Here is a 23,880-nt window from a genome sequence, read left to right as displayed (position 1 = left end):
GTGCCTAGTACACCCTGGACAGTTTGCCAGTCCATCACAGGGCCAACATACAGAGACAGACAGAGACCAACAACCTACAGACAATTTAGAGTCACCAGTTAACCCAAACATGATGTCTTTGGATGGTGGGAGGAAACCAGAGGAAACCCACCCAAGCACGGGGAGGACATGCAAACTTCACACAGAAAGGGCCCAGGAACCAAACCCAAAACCTTATTGTTGTGGGGCAACAGTGCTAACCACTAGGTTACCGTGCTGCCCTTAAAGTGAAAAAACACTAATTACTGTTGGTTGTTGACTGCTAAAGTTTAAATATAAAGATGTAAATTATTAAGGCTATGATTGTTCTGGCTTTTTGCCACTGTGATCGCATGGTTTTGTTGGATACAAGCTATGAGGGTCTGATCACCTTTATCAGTTGTGTTTTTTTTTTTTTTTTGTTTTGTTTGTTTGTTTGTTTTTTGTTATTATTATTCAGAGTACTACCCCAACTGTGAGGTGATGTTCATGGGAATGGCCAACATCCACGCCATCCGGAACAGCTTCCAGGCTCTAAGGGCTGTCTGCAGTCAGATCCCAGATCCAGGAAAGTAAGTCAATCTGTTTGACCTTTCTTTCCGAGCTGCTCTAGCCTTGTTAGACCTAGACAGACACACACACACGCACACACCTACATTATCAGGGTTCAACTCCACAGTAGATTAACACCACACAGACATCAGAAGAGTCAGAAAATACTTTATTGATCCCCAAGGGGAAATTGCTTTTGTCTCAGATGCTCCCATTCAAGAGTCTTAAGAAGTAAGGAAAGTATAAAAGTATAACATTAAGGTACCCACATAGATCTGCACTGATGTAATCAATCCCCATGTGTGGTTCCAGTTGGCTTTCTGCACTTGAGAGTACCCGTTGGCTGCAGCACCTGTCGGTCATGCTGAAGGCAGCCACCCTGGTGTGTTCAGCAGTGGAGAGAGAAGGCCGCCCTGTTCTGGTGCACTGTTCCGACGGATGGGACCGCACACCGCAGATTGTAGCGCTTGCCAAAATCCTGCTTGACCCCTATTACAGAACATTAGAGGTGAAAATCTGGCTTTTGTAGACAGTATGTTTGGAGTAGATTCCATGCACACACAATTTCACTTTAACATTCAATGTAGTTTTGAGCACAAGTTTAACACTGTCAGTACTGACCAGTATGTCGTCTGCAGGGTTTCCAGGTGCTTGTGGAGACTGAGTGGTTGGACTATGGTCATAAGTTTGGGGACCGCTGCGGTCACCAGGAAAATGCTGATGACGTGAGTGAGCAGTGTCCCGTCTTCCTGCAGTGGCTGGACTGTGTTCATCAGCTGTTTAAACAGTTTCCCTGCTTGTTTGAGTTCAACGAGGCCTTCCTGGTGGGTGGTCAGCCAAAACTCTTTTCTTCTCTCTGACTTTCTTGTAATAATTTGTATTAGGGCTGGGCAAAAAATTTATTTAATCAATTAGTTCTTTGGAATCTAATTAATTTTTTCCTTTAACTTGCGCTGCATCACTCCCCCTGGGCTCCTGTAGTTCAGAGTGGGCTTGTTATCTGATGAGATTCGCACAGTGGTGCACAGTCTGTTCAGGATCTTGGATTTTTAAGTCATATTGCCCAGCCTTTGATTGTATCACATTTTTTGTGACCACAGGCTATATTTTTATTTTCTATTTTTATTTTACAAAACTATACATTTTCTGAGAAAATGCCACAGCCAAAGAGAACTGAGATCAATGTGAAATTTTATTCCTGTGAATTAAATCCTTTCATTGAACATTTCATTGTTCAACTGTGACACTTGCTGTTACAAACTTCTAACTTCATATTTCATCTGTGTGTGCAGGTCAAGTTGGTGCAGCACACATACTCATGTCTTTACGGCACATTTCTGTGTAACAACGCTCGTGAAAGGGAAGCGAAAAACATCTACAAACGCACCTGCTCTGTTTGGTCCCTACTTCGAATGGGAAACAAGAACTTCCAAAACTTCCTCTACATCCCCAGCCATGATATGGTACCTCCCAGTTTTTTTTACAGTATTTTTCATGACTTTGTAATAGAGCTACTACTTATATAAAATGGTGACTATCTCCTGCTATTTTTGACAAGAAGCCACTTTACTGGCTTGATTGGGTCTTTGTGGATAGTATGACTCTAATTTTAACTTTAATCTTCAAGTGCTGTTTTATATCAAACATTGAGAGCATAAGATTGAATCTCTATCACTCTTTCTTAAAGAAAAGCGACAGCATGATGATACACCATCCACCACTGTGGAAGAGTACTGATTGAGTCATAGACACCATTGTGTCTACTGACATAATCACGTTTGTCTGTCAGGTGCTTCAGCCAGTCTGCCACACTCGGGCATTACAGCTGTGGACAGCTGTTTACCTGCCCACTTCCTCCCCCTGCACCGCTGTGGACGATTCCATGGAGCTCTACCACCCCCCAAATGTCACAGGAGACGAACTCACCTCGCGTTCCCTTGACAGGTACATTGTTTTTCATATCAAATCTGATCTCTGACCTCTATCGGTTACCTGCTGGTCATGGTAGAGATTTCTATGAATTAAAAGTTCACATATTACTGAGTGTTACTGATTCACAGATTTGAACCCCAGACAGAGAATTGTCACAAGGCTAAACATGAATTAAATAAGCTCTTGTGTATTTCTGATTCCAGACTTCCCAAGACCCGCTCCATGGACAACCTGCTGACAGCTATTGAGAATGGGGTACCTCTGACGCGTACATCCAGTGACCCCAATCTCAATAAGCACTGCCAGGAGGATCGCTCTGCTTTAGAGCCCACACTTGCCATGGAGGAAACCCTTGCGGACTACTCTGAGGAGGTGATGCCTCCAACTGTATCGGACAGCGTTCAGGGAGAGTCTCTACATTCAAGTCCTGCCAAGAACCTAGAGGTCCCAGCTGCAGAGAGCTGTGAAGACACACTGGACGAGACCTGTCTCACCACACAGCCCCTACCCTCCCTGTCACTCCCCCCTGTCCCTCTCAGGGAGGACATCACACTTGCTAACACTCCTTTCCCCACTCCGGTGCTCAAACAGGCTTTGCCTCAGATCACTAACCCTCCACTCCCACCACCTCCACTGGAGGCTGAGAGCCCTGATAGGACTGCTGAAAGCACCACATCGCCCACTCATAAATCAGAGCCATGCTTACCTCTTCCCTGCAACGGCAACCAACCGGCAGCCACCGCGCCCACCGTGCTGCTCAATGGCCACATTGATGGCCAAGTAAACAACCTCCCAGAATCTGAAGCCCTGCTAGCTGTTAAGCAGCAAACACCACTCCTTCCCATGGAGGACTCCACAGAGACTCTCACAGATGAGAGAGAGCTTCTCCCTGCCCTGCACCCTACAGTCAGCCAAGATCTTTCCCAAAATTTTAAGATTGAGGAGCAGCCTGAGCCACAGACTGAGGTTCAACCTGAGAATGAGAAAGAGGACATAAGGACAGATGTAGTTAAAGGAAGAGAGCGTGTGGTAACAGTTGCTGCAGCTCCTGCAGACTGCACCCAGGTAGGAGCTCGCCGCCTGATCTATGAGAGCCAGCTCGCAGACCTCTCTCTGCTCGGCTCTCACTGGGAGAGCGTCCAGGGTCTGGTCCAGTCCGCCTGCAGCAGCGCTGCTCACGCAGGTGTCACTCGGGCCTTGCATTCCAATAATTTCCAGAGTCGCCGCCTTGCCAGTAAGCTGCTCCGCTCCCAGGGCTTCACCAACGGGTCCCAGTGCTGCCGCAGGGAGGCTCTGTGTTGTCCCAGCAGTCCTCTGCAGCCCGGTTGGCTGTCTGCTGCCAGGAGCGTAGGCTACATTGGCATGTGTGGGCCGGCTGCTGCTGCTGCTGCCCTCAGCAGCTACTCTTTGGGAGGCCATCCGATCCTACCGGCGTCATACTCCTCACCCTCTGCATCCAGCTCCCCTCCCCCGCCCCAAGCTCCAGCTTACCTTGATGATGATGGGCTGCCAGTGGCCATGGATGCCGTCCAGCAAAGACTGCGGCAGATTGAAGCAGGCTACAAGCAGGAGGTGGAGTTGCTGCGGCAGCAGGTGCGACAGCTGCAGATGAGGCTGGAAAGTAAACAGTACGGAAGCCCTCCCTCAGAGCCAGACATTGATTATGAGGATGACATTGTGAGTGTGTTTTTCCTCTCCCACCCATCAGTCACGTTGACAGCAGACATCAAATGCCAGAAGCTTTTTTTCTTTCTGTAGTAAATATTTACTTTTGGTCATCTCCAAATGTGTCCTCTCTCTTCATATTCCTGTTTTCTGATCCCACCCTGTTCTCTCTATCAGACGTGTCTGCGGGAGTCAGACAACAGCAATGAGGAGGATTCTCTGTCCACCCACAGTGAAGACCGTCTGTCTGAGGGCAGCTGGGACCGAGTGGAGCGCAAGGACACAGAGGTCAGTAATGTTTCTCTAATATAAGCTCTGTTTCCACTGTCTCATCCTTTTTCCTCCCTCTTGCCCGTGTGGCTTTGCTCACCTCTTCAACACACTGGTCTGCACATGTGTTGTTCTGATAGAGATGTCTGTGTCCGTGTGTAGGTCACAAGGTGGGTCCCTGACCACATGGCCTCCCATTGTTTCAACTGTGACTGTGAGTTCTGGATAGCCAAGAGACGTCATCACTGCAGGTGGGGCTTCACCAGGGTTATGTTATATTTTAATATGAATGTGATGTAAAGTCTTACATCATAGTGAATAAAGGTAGTATCTAAAACACTGGAGCAAATGGGCACCATCAGACGACTCCAGTCAGTGCTCTTCCTGATGAGCTGGCTTCTCTTTGTTGGATTTGAAATATTTTTCTCCATTTTTATTTTCAAGGGACCAATGTCTAGACTATAGACAGTGGTTTTTTTTTTTTTTTTGTTTTTTTTTTTTTTTGCGGGGGGGGTGGCATGTTTGGAGTCCAATTTGCTTGAGTAAAACAAATGCATTTTCATACTTTTTGAAAGTTAGAACATGAGAACATTGGTCACAACATGAAACAGTTTGTTTTTGTTTTTATAAATAATGTCAATCCTAGCCAACGTTCTGGTTGAGGATGGGATAAACCATGGACAAGTCCCCAGTTTATCACACAGCCAACACATAGGCAATACAGAGATGAACAACCACTTGCCCTCGAACTCAGACCGGTTTTTAACAAATTTTTATTGCTTTTGTGGCACTTTGAGATTTTCTTGTAAAATATAAAGTGCATTATATATAAAAATGTATTATTATCATTATTATTATTATTATTATTATTATTAAGACCTACGGGCAATTTAGAGTCCTAACTTACAGGAGGAAACCCATGCAAGCATGGGGAAAACATGCAAACTTCACACAGAAAGGCCCCAAGCTGGGAACTGAACCCATAACGCACTTCCTTGCAGATTTTTTGCATCGAGCACATACTACCCATACTCATCTTTGAATCCTTTTGGGTGGGCCAAACCTGATACCTCCTATATTACCTGCCCTTGGTTTGTACCATTCGAGATGCAGGCGCATCTCAGCCTGCTCCTTTGTTTGTCCGCCTCTACAGCGATGCTCTGAAGATCATCAGTGTGTATTCACTTTACAGTGTGAGCAGGCAGGAGGGGCTCATTTGTTCTCCTCTCCTGCCGTTTGTTGTCTTCCACCTCCTGCTCACACCATCCGCTCTGCGCCGCCAACAGCATCAGAGCTGAGCATTGGTCAAGAGGCAAATTTAAAATGCATACTTCTTCCAACTTTGGGAAATGTGTGAATTCCATCTGTCCACCAGATGGAGCTTTTGGATAGAGAAATACAGTGCCACAACGAAACCAGCGCTTTGAGCCAATGTTGCCTAGTTTCATGCTTTTGACTCACTCTATTTCCCCTCTATTCTCTGGTAAAGAATAATTTAAGTTCCTCCACTACAGGAATTGACAAAAATTTTCCTAGTGTAATATCAAATTAGCTTAATCAGTGTTTTTTCAAAAAGGTAATCACATTCCTGTAAATGACTGCACACACAGTGTGCAAAAACAAAAGATCATTGATCAGAGCACAACTTATTTACTTTGTATTATTTATCAGTCTCTATTTGAAAGCATTAATACATTTTTTTAGAACAGTGTAATTATTGTACTCATATATTATGATATTATTATTATGCCTTACGTTCACTGTTTGGGTTTATTAAAGTATTTGAATATGTCTAAAAATGATTTTAACTGTCTGTGTACTTGGATTTTAGGAACTGTGGCAATGTGTTCTGTAAAGATTGTTGTCATCTGAAGCTGCCCATCCCAGACCAACAGCTGTACGACCCGGTCCTGGTCTGCAACACCTGCCACGACCTGCTCCTGGAGTCCCGCACCCGCGAGATCCGCAGCCAGCAGCTCAAGAAGGCCATCGCCACAGCCTCCAGTTGAGAGAAGCATTGAACAGCTTGGCCCGCCTCGGTTCTATCCTGCTTGTTTTGGAATGATGAGCCGAGCATCGCATCGCAACCCCATCCTGTTGTGGTTTTTGCTGCAGGAGGAGGGTGCATATGAGGATGAAGGGTTTGGGATGCTCCCTTTGCACTGTGAGACTGTCTTAGAGGCAGTGAAGAGGAAAGTCTGAGATGGTGGCATATCAGCAGGGAATGTTGTTCCTACAGAACAAACCCCTTCTGTTCAAAGATATTTTCAGCCTGGAGCATTGCAGCGTCCTGCTGTCTCCGCACTGCTCAGTGCTCTGGAGGGGCCCTGTCCGAGACACACCTCCTACCTGTCCACCTACCTACCTTTCGTACCAAACACCTGCACCCTCCTTACAGACACCGTCTCGCACTTCAGAGGACAATCGCTCACCCTTCCACGTGTCGGGAACTCCAAAGCCTTTATCTGTACTATTGGAGGCTTTCAACTTCAAAAGAAAGGAATTGCTGCTACAGTATTTAAAAGTCTAATTTTCTATTCTTATTTTGTGCACTACTAGCTGTTGTGTATTTGAGGGAATTTGAGACCAAACTTGAGCAAAAGGGAGAAATCTGCTGTTTACTCTGCCATTGCATCTGTTTTCTTAGAGCCTGAATGTAATATGTAATGAGTAACTGGATCGACTTTATGTTCTTGTGCATTTGGTGGGTTGTACATGTGTTCATTGCAACAATGTGTTTTCAAAATTATGTATATGCACAGTCAATGGGGTTCTGTCATTCTCGATGCTTTTCTCCAGTATAGCTATGTTGCTACATTAGACGTTCTGGGGGATGTGTGCAGACAGACTGATGCAATGCTGTGCGTTGTTTTTGTAGGATGTGAGCATGATGTGTCAAGACAAAGAGAATTACTGACGCCGGGAGATGCCAGGTTTCTGTCGTGTCTTCTGATTTGAGGGAAAAGTCAATTGAAGGTACTGTTGGGTTCTGTGATGTGACAGAGGGAATTTCCTGAGGCATTTTCTGCTGAGATCCTTGAAAATGAAAATATCCACTTAAAGCTTGATGTCCATCTGACTGATGACTCCTCAGATCGGTAACTGGCAGTAGAGACTGCTTGGGAAAAGACAGAACAAATTGCTAGAAATCTCTTGTTCTGTTTTGGGGGAGGATGGTGACGGCAGGAGCAGCAACAGTCCCCTTTTAAAAATGTGTTTGTGTCTACTGGTTGTTCCTTGAGACAATAGTGCCATACTTTGTTTTGTCTATTTTTAAAGCCTTTTCTTTCTTGTGGATGGCAGCAGGTTTCTAATTGGCCACCTCTCTGTATGTTTTAATGGTACAGATAGCTAGCTGCTTAATAACACGGAAACAACTAAAGATTAACAAACGGTTCTGATAATAATGAGGCTAACCACTTCAGTGGATGATCAGTAGATCGACCACTGAATTCGTTAAAGGTCCAATGTGTGGGATTAAGTGGCATATAGTGACCTCGCCCCTCCCTTTCCAGGTGAGTGGTGGGACCACAACCTAGGGTGCTATAAACACACTAAAGGCCCTGGCTAGTCAGTGTTTGGTTAGTCCACACTGGGCTACCGCAGAAACAGATACAAGGCCAGCTCCATGGAAGAAGACCCGCTCCCCCGTAGATCTGAAGGGTTCTTAGAAATTACAGCATAAATTGCTACTTTAAGAATGATTACACACTAATGAAAGGATAATTATAAAACCCTACACACTGGTCCGTTAACCTGTCTGGTTTCCTTCATCTAATATTTGGGGGTTTCATCACAAGGTGTTCATGAAGTCAGAATCTTTAAAGAGGAGCTCAGAAATGTAACATACATAGTTATCTGATCTGTAGTGGTGGCAAAAACCTGTCACTTAATGAATAATTGTTGTAAAGAAATGCACTGTAAAAGTTAAATCCCATGGGTTAAAATAAAAGATTATATCATGGATCTGTTTCCCAGTCTGCTCATTTACTTCTATTTATTGATAGAATAGTGTTGAAGCAGCAATTTATATGGATTATTTTGTCTCATCAAGGGAACCTAAATGTTTTAAGTGAACCGTCAGTAAAGGAGGAAACGACCTGGAGATATCCAAGTAAATCTGCTGCTAAACTGAGTGGCTCATCTGCAATTTAAACAATGTGATAATGGACCAAGAACTTCCCTCAAGACAGTCTGTTCAGGTTGTGAGTCTTTGTTTCTAAGTAATGAGGAGAGGACCACAAGGACAGAAGAACCAGTATCATCTGCAAATGGAAACATCCCCCTTTGAAATCCAGAGTTAGCACATGAGACTCACTTAAAGCCGGTCAATCGATGCCTCAGTTCGGGCTTACAGCAGAACTGTAACTCTGGTCACGCTGGCAGTACAAAAAAGTGAAATTCAACACAAGTCAAGAGAGGATTAAAGTTCAGATATTCTTCCTCCAGATGACACCAGTTGAACTTAACTAATTCCCCTCATATATCACTTTTGTGCTGCTTTGGTACCTTTTTGTGCTCTACTGCACTTTTCATTTCAAACAGTGATTTGAAAAGGTTTTAAAACAAAGTTTGTTCCAGCTGTGAGAAACGCATTTTGAAACACATTTGTTTTTGCCCACCAGATGGAGCTTTTCTATCGAGAGGCACACGGTAGCACTTCTGCAACATGCCAAGCAGTTTCACTCAGCGTCAAGCCAGTGCTACGTAATTTCACTGTTCATTCTGTTCAGTCATTTAATCTCTCCATGTTCTCTGGTACAGAGAGTTCAGTTCCTCCACAAAGTGAATACTCTTTGTTAGTATTTAAAATGAATTATTATATATATTAATCATCTGTTTTTAAATAAATTAGACATAAATAAATTAGACATATTACAAATGCACCACAAAAAGGAAAGGTCATTTATCATCAGTTATTTATTTTCTTTGTACAAATAATGTTGGTTTTGGCAGCCACACACAGGACTTTAACACAACATAACGCCTAAGGAAGAGCAAAGTTATTATGTTTTACAGAAAAACTCCTGCTGAGGTCATTCACTGTATACTTACTCAGCATGATCAATAATTCACATGGAAAGTATTCTAGGCCTCCACTTGCCCCAACTCCACAGCTCCAACTTTTCAGTGAAAAAGTTGAGGAGAAAGTCGCTTTGCACTGACTGGACAGGTTTGTTTGGACGAAGTGAACTGGGCTGGAAAATGTAAGTTTCTGAAAGAATTTCACTTGATATCTTCTTTTAGATATGATGCCCTCAGCAAGAGCTGTTTGTGTATGCCTGCATTATGCTGGTATAATCCATTAAATTATATTCAGTCTACATTCAGTTTTTCATTTTTGTCTCCATAAGTGACCAGTCGTGCCATTATGAGACAAGGTTATTATTAATGCTACCTTAGTCTTAAACTGCATTACTTCTTTATGTTCATTTAACAGCCAAATTTACTTTTCAGAATTTTATTTGATTGATTGTGTCAATTTATTGACACATTTTCTGGCAACTATGTGACTGTCACAATCAGCTGTACAATATGTATATACCTCTTGAATAAATCAATAAAAAAAAATCTATCATAATATAATAATGGTGGAGACCGTTCAGTACTGACTACTTTTAGTTTTCATCATTTAAGCACATTATGCTGCTTCAAACAGTGCTGCTTTCATTTATTTGAATGCTTCTCCTGAAATAGTCCCATCTAATTCAAAGGTACCTCCACAGACACACAGAGCTTTGGATGTGGATATTTCACTTGTAAATGTCACATTAGTTCAGTGAGGAGTTGGAGTCAGCTGATCCAGACTGTGTGATCTCTCTGACCATGCAGGTGAAGGGGGTTCAGTCCCAGCGCTCTTCCCACCTCTCCTTTACCCCCCAATCGGTTTCTTGCTCTCATCATTAGCTCCATTTGAGTTCATTCACACACCATGAGGAAGTGTTAAGCTATCGACATAATGGTGATGATTGAATCAGATCAATGTGCTCCTGTAACACACCCCCCCCCCCCGCACTCCAGTATGAGCTGTTACCAGTGGTGGAGAGCTTTATTGGAGGAGATGCCCGAATGGGGAGGGGCCACTCTTTTTTTTTTCCTGCCGGGGTATGCTGATAGATGAGTATAAGACCCCCTGCGAGAATGTGATCACCTAAGGAAAAAACAAGTCATTGTGCTTTTGGCTGCACTCGGTCGAGACAGAGACTTCAAGATGCAGCAGCTGAGCCTGGCCGTGGTCCTCTCATCCCTGTGGAGCGCGTGCACAGGAGGAGGAGGTGAGTCTGTTTTCATTCATTACTGGCAAAATATGTCATGATCATGAGTATGAGTAAATGCTTTTATTTCAACTTCTCCAGCCTTTATATGGGGAGCAAATACAAGCTGCAGATATTGGGGGGGGGGGGGGACTGAAATAATTAAATCGGATTTATTTTCTGATGTTAGAAATATCACCTGATAATTTTCTTCTTCTTTTTTTTTTTTTAAAGCCGTTTCAACCGTTTTAATTTCTATTTCTAATCCCGTTTTTTATTGATCTGAGGTTATTGAAGACATGAGCATGCTTTTAATGAACTAGTAACGTCTGGATTAGGATAAATATAATTAATTCCTATCAAAACCTATTAGATCAACAAGGTCAAGTTGCTGTTATTGGGTTTTCTTTTTTGTTCGTTTGTTTTACCTTTTTTTTTTTACTATTTCTTGCAGCCGTGTGGTTATTTCACTTTATTCAGTTAGAAAGTTGGTAATTTCCCCAGAAAAATAAAAGAGAAATCCCGACATAGAGAAAAGGACGGTGAGGGACAAGAAGGCAGAGCCACTGAGGAGCTTCGGCTCCCCGCTGTCCACCTGTCCTGTCCATCCTCGCGCTGAGCGCCCTGCGTGCGGCGGGATGCTGGATCCTGGATCAGCCCCCCATTAAAATCTCAGGCAGGCGGATCAGAGCGAGGGGACCCCCCCATCCCCACCTCTCTCTCTCTCTCTCTCTCTCACCTGCTCCGGTCGCGCTGAGCCAATCAGAGCTCTCTGCGTCCTTGTTGCCGCAGAGAGACGCACCAAGCTGCGCAGCGCCGATCGTGAGGCGCTAATTGCCGCTGTCCGGGAGTCCATCAGCAGAGGGACAGTGATGAGGCTGCTTTAGTCAGTGCGGATCAGTCAGGACTGAACAAACGCGCAGCCGACGCTCACATCAAGAGTCTTTGGCTCTTCCATGCGCGCCCCTGCTGGCATCATAACTGGCCTCAGAATAAACGCTTTCCGCTACCCAGAATTCCGCGGGGTCCAATTAAGCCGTTAAACAGGCAAACGCAGCCACGAGCCAGAACGAACAGAGCACACCGACTGCAGACACCGAGTTTGCCGGAGACGTTTCCAATGAACGGCACAGAGAGGAACACAATCAGGGCTCGACGTGGCCCCCAGAGGCATCCCGCCACCTACTGGTTCCTGTCATTATTAAACAGCTAGTCTTTTATGGAGGACTGCAGCCTCCCAGCTCCCCAGTGACAGGATGCTGTGCATTTTGTTATGGGGGTCTAAATCTGTTGGCCACAGTATGGTGACGGTTTACGGTGTGAGGCTCCTCAGTTTCCGCCTCTTTGCTCACACCGTCCGCGTCCATTGGTCAAGAAGCGAGCGGACAAAGATTTGATTGGCTGCTTTCAGCCATTCAAAATATCTCAACTCACGGACGGTGATGGAAGAAGTTTTCAGGTTCAACACAGAAGTAAAATCCTCCTCGACAGGCGGAAGTCTTGTTTATGATAGTGACTCTGTAAAATGAAAACAAAAAAGCAGAGAGCAAACGTAATATGATTATTGTTGTTATTTCTTTCTCTAATTAAAAACATTCCTTCGATTTTCCAATTGAAAACACTATACGTTACTTTGTGAGATCACATGCTTTGTATTACTGACTGAGTCTTACTGACACATAACTATGATTTTCAAAGAAATGCAGTGAGGTGACTCACACAGTTAACTTCAAATGCCTCGTGCTGACAGCAGAAAGTTTCATATTAGAGTAAATGTATTGAGTTCCACGAGCAAACATATATAATGCCCCACTCCTGACTGATAGTTGGCTTTGTTGAGGAGGAAAAAAAAAGATTGAAGTGCTCACTGTTACATCCTGTATGTTCCTGTGATAAAGCAGATTGCAGCTGTGGCCTCAGGGCCAGCTGAGGTTAGAAATAAATCCAAATACTCTTCTGCCCTCAGCATCAGGCTGCACTGAATTAAAGGGTTTTTTTTTCTTCTGGTTGTTCCTATTCCACACATTCTGCAATTGAAACTCTATTAATAAATGAATGCAAAGAAAAAAAAATCCCTTATTGACTGGGACCAGTGTAATGGCACTGGTGAAAAAAATCTGAACTACCTACCCACCACCTTCTGTCCCTGCAAATATTTGCCCCCCTGCTTCGTTTATTTTCAGTACCATTATCATGCCAGAGCAGGAGGAAAAGCCCTTACCAACATGGCAAAGAAACCTAGCACAGACTTCCTCCACAAACACCAGGAGAGGTCTTCATACAATTCTAATAACAGAGCAGGAGACCCACCCCGTGTTTTTTCAATGGTATGTGTGTTTTTCATAAATATTTGATTTGAGAGATTGCAGCAGATATTTGTCTCTGAGCATGGGGTGGGAACATGCAAACCAATTGTGAAATATTAATAACCCTTCAGAAAAACATGTGAGAACAGGCCTTCTCTGATGCAAAAGATTGGCTCTGTTTATCCTGATAGCACGGAAAGATAAAGCACAAACAGCAGCGGTTTTTGTGAATAGGAAGACAATTCCTGTGTATTGGAGGATTTTGTATGGTGGAAAATAACAGTTGACTTTAACCGCTGAGAGAACAATTCATTGTTTGCATTAACAAAGAATACAACAAACTATTAATAAATTGACAGATTTGTAAATACATGTGAAATCTGACTGGAGCGCTGCCAGTAACATCAACATGTAATTGAATATGTGCTATTTATTTGCTGCTGACATATGTGCGCGACTGTACTTTGTCCATGAAAACTGTGATTTGACAAAACAGACTTTATCCTGTGTTTCAGATTGGTGCTATCAATCCCAGTTCACCTGTGATCATCAGTGCAATGGTAAGCTGACCCAGGATTTTAGTAGTATGTAATAATAGTAATAATACACAATTTAGAAACAATTAAGAAGATTAGGAAAGAATGAGGAAGATTTATATGAAAGGAGATGTCTGTTTTCCTCAGACAGAGCCAGTCTCCTCCACTTATAAACATTATTCTGTTTGATCTTATGTGTAGTTTTGCTGATGCTAGAGCATTCAAACCAGCTGAAGTGAGTGCAGTTTGTCCCCACTCAGACAGGAATACACAGGAATATATAGGCTTGCCGTAATCTAATAGAGATATAATTAAAATATGGACTAAAGTTTCAAAGTGCTTAGCAGATTAAAAAAAAAAAAAAAGCCCTGTATGGAGTCACATTACTAGCATCAAAGAGCACATAGATCTAACAATCATCTGCACGAAACGAAACTCATGTGATTTGATCTTTTTCACCTCTAACATTAACATGAAAAACTGTTAAGGACCAAGGGCTGATCCCTGTGGTGCTCCTTGAGTAACTTGTGTTACTCATGGATTTAGTCATTCTCTGACAGAGCCTTGAAGATCTAAAACAGTACCTGATAAGCCTACATTATGTTGCACATGGCAATGTGACCTTTCTCAGTGTAGCCAGGTTTAAACCATCTGCTTTGTGAATGCATTAATCTATTAAAAAACACATTAAAATCAGAGGGAATGATAAACTGTATTTTAAAACCAGAATGATGTCAATCAGGAGCGTTCACACAGAAATCAATTCACCCATCTGCTGTTTGGTTCTATGTTTGTTTCAGCTCCAGAGAAGTGGGACCACGCCAACAGCAACTGTGCAGGAAAATACCAGTCACCCATCAATATTGTCACGAGAAAGGCTTTGAAAGATGAGCGTCTCACTCGCTTTCAGTTCAACAACTACCAGGAGATCTTCAGAGGCTCAGTTAAGAACAATGGTCACTCAGGTGAGGATGTCATTCATTGACCATCTAAATGAAACTAGTGTATTGAGGCTTTTATTCAAACTCTCCTGTCTGCCGTGTTTGTCCTCCAGTTCAGGTTGGTATTCCTCACCTCCGCACCATCTCAGGGGGAGGCCTGCCCGCCACCTACAAGGCTGTACAGTTCCACCTCCACTGGGGCACTAATGGCGGCCCAGGCTCTGAACATACCATCGATGGGGAGCAGTATCCCATGGAGGTAACTTACACTTACTGGCTTGGTGATGTGCGACTGTAGAAGATGGACAGTGAATTAAGAAGAATGGATGATTTGATGTGCATGTACTTTGTTGTAATTATCAAGAAAAACACTTTCATAAAGTGCTGGTCAAAAATGTTACTCAAACAGCAGGGTGCATATACTGAGGACTATTTTCAGCAGCGGATTAACACATTAGTGAGTATTAATGTCAGAGGAACAGCTTGACTGAAAATAAACTGTGGTACATCATAATGTAGAGGCATGTCGACCAGAGCAAGAGCGTGGCTGACTGATGTGTCTCCGGACAACAATGACATTGACAGACAAACAACCTGTATCAGGTTCTGGATGCAGAGACAGTAATTGTTTGCATGATCAATTTATTGATGGTGTCGGTCTGTCGTTGATTGTTGGATTGATCATAGATCTCCTCAATTTCGACTGAATCTTTTTTATCAACAGCTGCACATTGTTCACATGAAAGAGCAATACACTGACCTGACAACAGCGCTATCAGACTCAGAGGGGGTTGCAGTCCTTGGGTTTTTCTATGAGGTAACCATATTAAGCCCACTCTGCTGAACGCAATCCAACAGCACAATTATACACAAAGACTGAGGTTGAAATTTAACAGCTGAAATATTTGTCTTTTTGTTGTCAGAAGTCCCATAGTGGAAACCGAAAGTATGACCCCATGATCAACGCTCTGAAAAGCATCAAAGCTACAAGTTCGTTTTAAAGTTTGATGTAACTACAAATCAAATCCTGCTGCATTAAATCGCTGTTAACGTTTCATCTGTGGCTTTTCTGTTTTCAGATGCCAGCACATCTCTGGCTGGCATCTCCCTGTCACAGCTGATCCCATCTGAGCAGAATCTGACCACCTACTACCGCTACAAGGGCTCTCTGACCACCCCTGGGTGCACTGAGGCTGTCATTTGGACTTTGTTTGAGAGCCCCATCCCTTTGAGCGCGGATCAGGTTAGGATACAAGAAGGATCACAACTGAATTTAGTTTTTTTTAATCTCTTGTTGTACCTCCTGAAGAAATAGGAACCTAAGATTAATGTCTACCTCTCATTCCTGCAGCTGCAGGTGTTCTCTGAGCTCAAGTTCCGCGATGGGAAGCCGATGGTGGATACGTTCAGGCCGGTGCAGCCGCTGAATGGCCGCCGGGTGTTCAGGTCGGGAAGCGCGGTGATCCTGGCCAGCTCTGCCCTCCTTGTTGCCGCCATGGCCACAGCCTTGGGATTGTCCCAGCCCAACTAGAGTGAGGCATCTGCACTACAACGCCCATGAACGCAGTTCTATATCACTTTTTAGCTAAACCCTGGTTTCTAACTTCGTCATTGCATGGTTGCTAAGATGATCAGATGATCATAGTGCTGGCATGACTCACCTGGTGTTCTTCCCTTATGACACAAATGACAAAGGCGTTTAGGAGATGCTTTACGAAAGGTGCCGTAAGGGCTTGATCAATATTTGTGCATGTGTAGTGAAGAAGTAGGTCTTAATTCAACATTATGAATGTGCCATAAAGCAGGAACCAAGCACTCAAAGTGACATCTGAATCCAACAACAGGCCCCATAGATGTGTCCTAATTTTTCAGAGTATCATCCAATAAACACCAGCACACAGTCTTTAAACCTCATCCACCTTGTCCAATGTCAGGTAAATTTAGTCTGCTAATGTCAGTGTGAGTTGCTGATGGTTTGTGCTTTGGGCGCCGCTGCCAGCTCCATGACCCTGCACATGATGTTTTGTTCTCAATGGGGGGCACGTGAACAGCATTGAGCTATTAATAGCAGAACTGAGTCATGAAAGCAAGCTCCATATCAAAGCCAGCGGTCACAAGAGTCAGCAGTTTGGCTTTTCTTCCAAAGTCCAGGACCGCACAGTACGGCCCTCAGGTGCCCCTCCAGCAGCAGTGAGAGGAGGGGGAGGGCAGTATGCATGCTGATCTGACGGAGCAGCCATCTCTCCCCTCCCGGAGTCATTGACTACTGACACCTGAGAGTAAGATGAAGCTACAGAGATGCTAATGCTGTTAGTGGATGACAAAATGAATGATAGCTCAGGGAAGCTGGGACATCTGCAGCACAAAGAGACAGCAAAACGTCCGAAAATCAACCAGCATACAAAGAATCAATTCTCCTTCCAAACCAACATCTTTATTTTCATACTTCTCTCAAACACTTGCATGGATCTGCATGTCTTGATGTTCCAGATGTGTATTATAAGCGAACTCTACCATGGCTTCTCACACACACGCAAACATCACTCAAGTTCCCACTGTTCAGTAAGGCTATTTTGAGACCATGAGAGTGTGTTCATGGCTTGTATGACAGGATGTACTGAATGTTATCAACTGTGAATTACACCACCTTCAGTCGTCGCTCACTGATTCAGGAGATCTCGCCATATATTCTTGTGAGATCTGTGCAATTCTACAGCTAGATTTTTATTGTGATGATCAGGCAAGGAAACCGTATATTTTCCATTGTTTCATAAGGGATCAAGTTATATTTCTATGCTGTGTCTATGTACACGTATTTATGAATTGAATGTGTATATTGATATGAGACGCAGAGGTATTGTTATTTATGTATTGCAAGTTTATATCGTACTGAATGCATATCTGAAGCATTGAGTTGTTCATGACCAATCGTGTTTACTTATGATGTCCAAGTGTATAAGATTGTCAGGTTGTAATGCTTGAAAATGTCATAAATAATATGGAGAATGTGTTCCAACTGAACAATAAACTACCTACATGCCTTTTTAACCGGAGTATCTTCTGCCTCCATAGGCTCAGTTCAAGTGATTTGAACCGCTGATCTCAACAGTGTTTAAACTCAGCGTCAGTCTTGCTCCTCGTCTCATCCTCATCCCACCTCTGCTCAGGGAAAACTGATATTAGAAAATAGACTGTTGGCTCTGTTGCTTGTTTGTTGCCTCAGACACACAGACGAGCCTCCCACTTTACTGTCTGCACCCCCCCAGTCTGTCCTTACAATACTCGTGGATGTCGGTCCTTTAATCCTTTTCTAATTGGTTGTCCTTGATGTTATAGATGCAGGGTTTTTACATTCAGATACTCACACACATGCACGATATGACAGCAGAATATTGTGTCATACACAGCTCACTATCCAAGAGCCTACAACACAAACACACAAAAATGGACAAGACCACCTGCCAGTGAAACAAATTGCAGGTTTTTTCCAAGCTACTCCCCCTTTTAAGATATTTTAAATTCCCCTCTTCCCTTCCTTAGACCCCCCCATCCCCCATTGTCATTAAAAAGTCAAAAGGCTTATTGTTAGTATCCTCTCTCAGAAAAGATACATAAAAGCTTGAATGAAAGCCTCTTGTTCATTCCTCTGCTCAGATTATTGCCTCTTCAGTTAAGCATCAGGAGGGACTACGGATCAAGGGGTGGATAATTGGCAGCGATACCGTTGTCTTCAAGTCAACAGACAGCACCCATACAACCTCATTAACTCCCCTCAGTCTCCGCTATAAGGGCCTTCTGTCCCAGAGGTCTCTGGGATAAAGGGCATCATTCTCTTTAGGAGAAACCAGAGGCATCCTCAAATTGAAAGTGGCCCTTCCTGAAGCACACAGTGCAGCCCACCAGATAACCAGCTGGAGCTGAAGGGCAGTGGGTCAGCTCTTTGTCCATGTGGGCAGGTACCTTAACTGCTTTTTGATGTGATGTCCCCATTCACAGCTTTTCAAGCTGGCCATAAATCCCATGCAGCCTGTTGATGGATGCTGTGATGTGGGCACCTCTACAGCAGGCTGTCATCAGGAGATAATTGTGACCAACTCCTCTTCCCTTTAATCTAATTCATACACCTGCTAACCTACTTACCACGCTGTCTCTGATAAAAGTCACAGAAGTGTCTGCCAGTTATGATCACCAGTGGTGGAAAATATCTCCTCTCCTGGCAGGTAATGTAGGGTTAGGGTTAGGGGAGCTAGCCAGCAATGACGGCCCTCGCTCCATAAATAACAGCCAAGTTAGAATGACATCTCATGAATATCTAGACCACGTCTATCTGCCAGCTTGTTCAAGTTGTTTGCACATATCAGTTGGAATATTGTTCTGTCATTTCTACACAGCTGATGCCAGTTTACGGGTTGTAGGGTGATAAACGATGAGATCTGATAAATGATGAAAAACAATGCAAAGGGTTTTGAAGTCATTTGATCTCAGAGCAGCACAATGAGTAAATCATTGGGTTTAACGTGGCTTTCATTTGCACCTGAGCCTCAGTAACAGAGGAGGTCAGAGGTTGTCGCAGCGAACACAATGGCCAGACATTGAGCTGGGAGCTCTTATCTGCCTGCTTTGTTTGTATCCTGATCTACAGTCCGGACGTTTGTGCAACAAAATGTTGTGCAAATGAGTATTGTTGTGAGCATAATGACCCGACAATGGACACACGACGGCAACGCCGGAGACCAGGGTCCAAACCAAGAGTCACTGTGTTAGTAAACCGTAATCTGTCCCCAACCTCGTCCAACTGTGGCCGAAGACATCAATACATACAAGTTTAACAATGCTCTAAACTGATAAATAAGAAGATGTTAGACTGGCAGATCAGATATTTCAGAGCAAAGCAAATACATTTTACTGATGTGTTCAACCTGCCCATCATGTAAGTTGGCCACATACTCTCATTATGATCATTGAAAATATCATCTGGATGCAGCCACAAAACACAAATCTGCTGTTTTGGTTATTTCCATTTGAGAAGCACCAGTCGTCATGAAGAGACGGCATCAGCTGCTGCCGGCGACTCAGATGCAGACAGATACAGCTCTGACGGAGTCCGCTGAAGTTAATTTTATTAACCACAGTGGGGTAATAGCGATCTAGCCTCTTGTACATAAGAGAGGTGGATGCACAGATGTGGACAAGGTAGGGCAGTTCTATAGTCTCCTGAGTTAATCATTTAACAATAAACAGTCAACTATATACTCTGGGATTTCAGGTGGACGCACAAATATGGCTGATTTAAAAAAGATCTCATCTCCACAACGAGGCCAGTGAGGAGGAGAACTCATTGTGTTTATCCGAGACAGAAATGTCTTTACGCTGCTATAAAACGACATTAACACGCATCGGAAAACTTGAGATCACAGTTCCACCGGCCTTCTGCGTCCACTGAAAGTTGACCAAAACCTTGATGGAAATGTTCCCAGAAATTCATCAATGCTGCAGCTCCCCTGTTCTGATAAGTCATCACGAACAACAAGATCTGTCACTACAGACATTATTTCACATAGAACTCCCCAAACCTTCTCACATCACGCCAAGCGTTGGCTACTGTCAGGACAAGAGCGTACCCATCTATGAAGTGTCTGTGTGTGTGTGTGCTGGATTCATGTTTTTTTACTTAGTACTGTCCTTGTTTTGGAAATGAATAAAATTCCAAATTTCAAATATTATAATTAAAATAGTGGCAAAGAAACCAGGGTGGGGACTGGCCCGTGACCTCTCTTGACCTTCTTTGCACAAAATGTTCTGTGTAAGTATTTATTCTCACCACTGTTCAGTGTTTGCTGTTGGGCTTGTGATGCTGGGTGCTGTCTTTAGTTGGCTGAAGCATGGGTGAGGAGCCCTTGACAACTTTATCCGTTTGTGTAGACAATAAATGTAATCTTGATCTTAAATTTATTGTGTTCTTGGACGTCATTCCTTTATATCTTACAGTAACATGCGGCGGTGTAATTTTCAGATGTGTGTGTGTGTGTTTGAGAGAGAAAGAGAGAGCTAGAGAGATGTAAGGGGTTTCCAGGAGGCTGAAGATGTACAGATCCTAAAAAAAGCAGAATTTTAGCTTTTTCCAAGAGTGGCTGCTTAGGAAGGCAGATAACAACAGATAGGTCAGGGATAAGATAAGTTGTCAGACATTGTCTGAGAGTCACAACACAGATATGAAAAACTGACATGCATACATTATCTAAGTCAATTTGCTTCCAACAGGACAAATTGAAACAGAATGTCTGTGCTCTCAGAGATTGCATGAAAAGAAATCACAATATCATCACGGAACGAGCTGTGTCTATCATGACCCCAGTGTAGACTTGGACTGAGGTGGCGTCAGTCAACAGGAAGAAGGCACAGATTGGGGTGACACTGTTCTCCTCTGACAGAAACAAAGAAACAAAGGTATCTTGAGTAGCAGTGCTCACAAAGAGCCAGAGGAAAACATGGTGAAGTTGGTCTATTTTTGACAATAGTGTCATTATACTGCATTGTTCTCAGAGCACATACCAGTCCACCGGGTGAGGGGTCTTCTGAAAGTGAAAATTGTTGTCAAGGTTTAGGAATACCCTGCATTCCCTGCTGAACGAGATTCATGGCACATTTTCCTGGAGAAGAGCTTATAAAATGGTCATCAATCGGTTGAGCTATTTCACTTTTGACCACATATTTATGTTTTCCTCAACTTTCTCTTGTGAGTTTTTGAGGAACTACCTTAACTAATAGAGGGATTCCCAAAAATGTGTCAACAGCACCAGAGGTCATGCCAAGAGGTGGAGTCTAAGTGACCCAAAGAGTGCTCATATATCCTGTCCTCAGCATAGTTTCTCAACAGGATATTAGTTTAGAGGCCAAACAATAGCCAATCAAATTCCCAAATCCACATCTGACAGTGTTTTATTAAGCGCCTATCTCTGACTGTAAATACAATGAATCCACTCTTTTACCGGAGCTCCAACTTTGTCCCGCTTGTGACGCCCCGTTCGCACGAATGGCGTGAGGAAGTGGGGGCCATTTTCCATTTTCCATTCGTGAAACTGAATTTCATGAGTCATTCTGAGCAGCCAAAAGGACAGTGGAAGGCTGCTGGCTGCTGGTACATCACAACACCCTGCCCCCCATGTCCTTTTCCCACCCACCACATACTCGTCACCCTTCCTCCCCCGGACACAGAGCTCGGCTGCTATTTGAATGCAAATAAAGGCACAGTGGGTAAAGAAAGAGGCTAAAAGGGGACATGTTTTGTTCCATCAAGGAAAAAAAAACAAACATTTGATGCAGAGGCAGAAAATTTATGTCTGATCTTTTCAAAAGGTAATATTTACATTTTTGAAGGAAGGAGATCCAGCCGGAAACCTAAAGTGGACAGATCAACACCTGCAGGATGAGACGACAAGAGACAGGAGACGGAAATGTCCTTGGGTCCTGTTAGCTGTACTCCAGCCAGACAGACGCGAACATAACTTTCACTTTTCGATAATTATTCTAATGTGTGACTTCGAAGATGAACCTGTATTTATTTCTTAGACAGCAGCCACAAAATACATAAAGGACTCTTTAATTCAACTAGCAGAAGGACAGCAGGTGTTGAAATAAATAAACGTGGCTTCCTGTCCCATGTGTTGTCCCAATGACGCAGGTTACTCTTCACTTTCTCAGTGAAGCTGTTCATCTATATCCCCGTTCATATTTCTGTTTATCAGATAATTCATTTTAAAAACTAATTTCTGTTGCTTCAGCAGCTGTGACTCAATTTCAAGATGACAATGTTGACAACTGTCACACTTGCACATCCGGACGTTTGAGCGCTCAGTCCAAAATAATATCTATAAGGCACAGTAATGAAACTGTCACTGATGGAACAGAAGGATATTTTTATGGGCCAAACAATTCCACAACAGGCAGACATCTCTGTCAGCCTGTGCATAAATACATTTGGTGGCTGCTATCTTTGTGACCCACCTGTGCATAACAACATTAGTATGAAAAGTAGACCAAAATAAACAATAGAATTATTAGCATGAAACCAAAACAATAAGCTCAAACAGGCTTAATAGCAAAGCGGAGTTGAGTGATAACCTTTTTCATTTATTTGTAGTATGGATCAGTGAAGCGTCATTTATTCAACACAGAGTGGAATCCTCTGTAACTGTGGGGCTCAGAAGTGAAACGATTTAACTGCGGAAAGCGTCCGAAGGGTCAAAATTCAGCCAGCACGCTGGCATCACAGCACCGAGGTGTGAGTCATCTCAAAACACGCTGCTCTCCCAACGGGACGTTCAAAAACTAATTAATCAAGCTCAAATCATCTAGGCGGGACTCTTCACTTCCAGTTTTTGTTGCCTTCTTTTTGTATGGTTTTTGTTGTCATGGCTTCAGGGAATCAAGAAAACAGAACAAAAGACAAAAGAAAGTAAACTTATAGACGATGTTAGAGGAAGGTCTTGGCCGCAATGATAAGCCTATTTATTCATCATTTTAAATATCGATTATGATCTGTCACCTGTGATGATGATGATAATAATGATAACGAAAAAATACATTTCAGACAAACTGATATGTATAGATGGAGAGAGCTCCATCAAAATGGTCAAACATGGGTTTGGGGTTGTTTGCGTTTTCCAAACTGGTTTGTTGTGAAGTCAGTATGTGCTGTGATGTTTACTGTCTGAGATGAAGAGTTGTATGAAATGACAAAATACAGTTATGATATGATGAGTGTGAGCAGTAATGCTCACACCGGATTACATGCATAAATATTTCCAAAATGCTTTTATTACCCAGATAGTTTAAATCCTGAATGGCGATAGTGCAGTTCACCTCTAAAAACCTGTGAATCCGTTTGGATAATGAGAGGATGGTGTTGAGAAGTGTTCAAACATCATTTCATGTACAATTCCAGCTTCAGCGGAGTGTTGGGATCTGTAGGCACTCAGAATCTGTCATCAGAACTGTGCTCTTTTTCATGTCTGTACATCTGTGTTTCCCTTCTGCCCTTACAAACTGACCTCAGATAAGGAGGCTGTAATAAAAAGCCGGCTGTCGGTCAGTGAGACAGTTGTGTCACCCTGTGGCAAAGGGCTCCGACCTTTCCAGAAGCTGTTAGAATATCTTCCATATGTCTTTACGCCACTTCACCGCCTTCCAAGGCACAGGGCACTCAGAGCCTCAGTGGCTGCCAAAATTGCACGCTGGGCAGACTGAGTAAGCCCTCACCTCTGACGCCTTCACAGCAGAGGAAGGAAAGAGGAAATATCAAAGACTCACCTCTATTTTTCTTCCTGTTAGTGAGTTTTCATCACTGCTGTGGTGTTGGGCCATTAAAACAAGAGAGAGCTTCCTCTTCGGGCAAATGAGGCCCAGT

The 23,880-nt window shown here is 43.4% G+C and overlaps 2 protein-coding genes across 3 annotated transcripts in view; both read left to right on the top strand.

Annotated features, from left to right (window-relative positions):
• The window catches only part of mtmr4 (myotubularin related protein 4), a 38,140-nt gene extending 29,747 nt beyond the window's left edge, over nucleotides 1–8,393 (top strand). For both annotated transcript variants that reach the window (XM_029519173.1, XM_029519174.1), the window contains exons 11-19: nucleotides 479–590; nucleotides 883–1,078; nucleotides 1,209–1,394; nucleotides 1,863–2,033; nucleotides 2,360–2,514; nucleotides 2,706–4,179; nucleotides 4,345–4,455; nucleotides 4,600–4,688; nucleotides 6,269–8,393. In XM_029519173.1, coding sequence (XP_029375033.1) covers nucleotides 479–590; nucleotides 883–1,078; nucleotides 1,209–1,394; nucleotides 1,863–2,033; nucleotides 2,360–2,514; nucleotides 2,706–4,179; nucleotides 4,345–4,455; nucleotides 4,600–4,688; nucleotides 6,269–6,446 — 2,672 coding nt within the window. In that variant the 3' untranslated portion in view covers nucleotides 6,447–8,393. The remainder of the gene's footprint in view (nucleotides 1–478; nucleotides 591–882; nucleotides 1,079–1,208; nucleotides 1,395–1,862; nucleotides 2,034–2,359; nucleotides 2,515–2,705; nucleotides 4,180–4,344; nucleotides 4,456–4,599; nucleotides 4,689–6,268) is intronic.
• Nucleotides 8,394–10,648: 2,255 nt separating this feature from the next.
• On the top strand, nucleotides 10,649–16,005 carry ca4a (carbonic anhydrase IV a). The gene is made up of 8 exons (XM_029519875.1): nucleotides 10,649–10,712; nucleotides 13,513–13,557; nucleotides 14,334–14,498; nucleotides 14,588–14,733; nucleotides 15,199–15,291; nucleotides 15,398–15,464; nucleotides 15,554–15,717; nucleotides 15,826–16,005. Exons 1-8 carry the CDS (start codon nucleotides 10,649–10,651, stop codon nucleotides 16,003–16,005), a joined length of 924 nt encoding a protein of 307 aa, XP_029375735.1.
• Nucleotides 16,006–23,880: the final 7,875 nt, after the last annotated feature.

The sequence above is a fragment of the Echeneis naucrates genome, chromosome 14 (assembly GCF_900963305.1).
Source record: "Echeneis naucrates chromosome 14, fEcheNa1.1, whole genome shotgun sequence".
NCBI classification, from domain to species: domain Eukaryota; kingdom Metazoa; phylum Chordata; class Actinopteri; order Carangiformes; family Echeneidae; genus Echeneis; species Echeneis naucrates.
The sequence above is the reverse complement of the archived record's forward strand: the minus strand, read 5'-3'. Positions and strand labels throughout refer to the sequence as shown.

What these genes read in the sequence shown, in the direction of transcription:
- ca4a (XM_029519875.1), top strand. Translation starts at nt 10,649, where the DNA reads ATGCAGCAGCTGAGCCTGGCCGTGGTCCTCTCATCCCTGTGGAGCGCG. An exon ending in GGGAGCAGTATCCCATGGAG is followed by an intron (nt 14,734 to 15,198) that starts GTAACTTACACT and finishes TTTTATCAACAG; the next exon opens with CTGCACATTGTTCACATGAA. An exon ending in TCCTTGGGTTTTTCTATGAG is followed by an intron (nt 15,292 to 15,397) that starts GTAACCATATTA and finishes TTTTGTTGTCAG; the next exon opens with AAGTCCCATAGTGGAAACCG.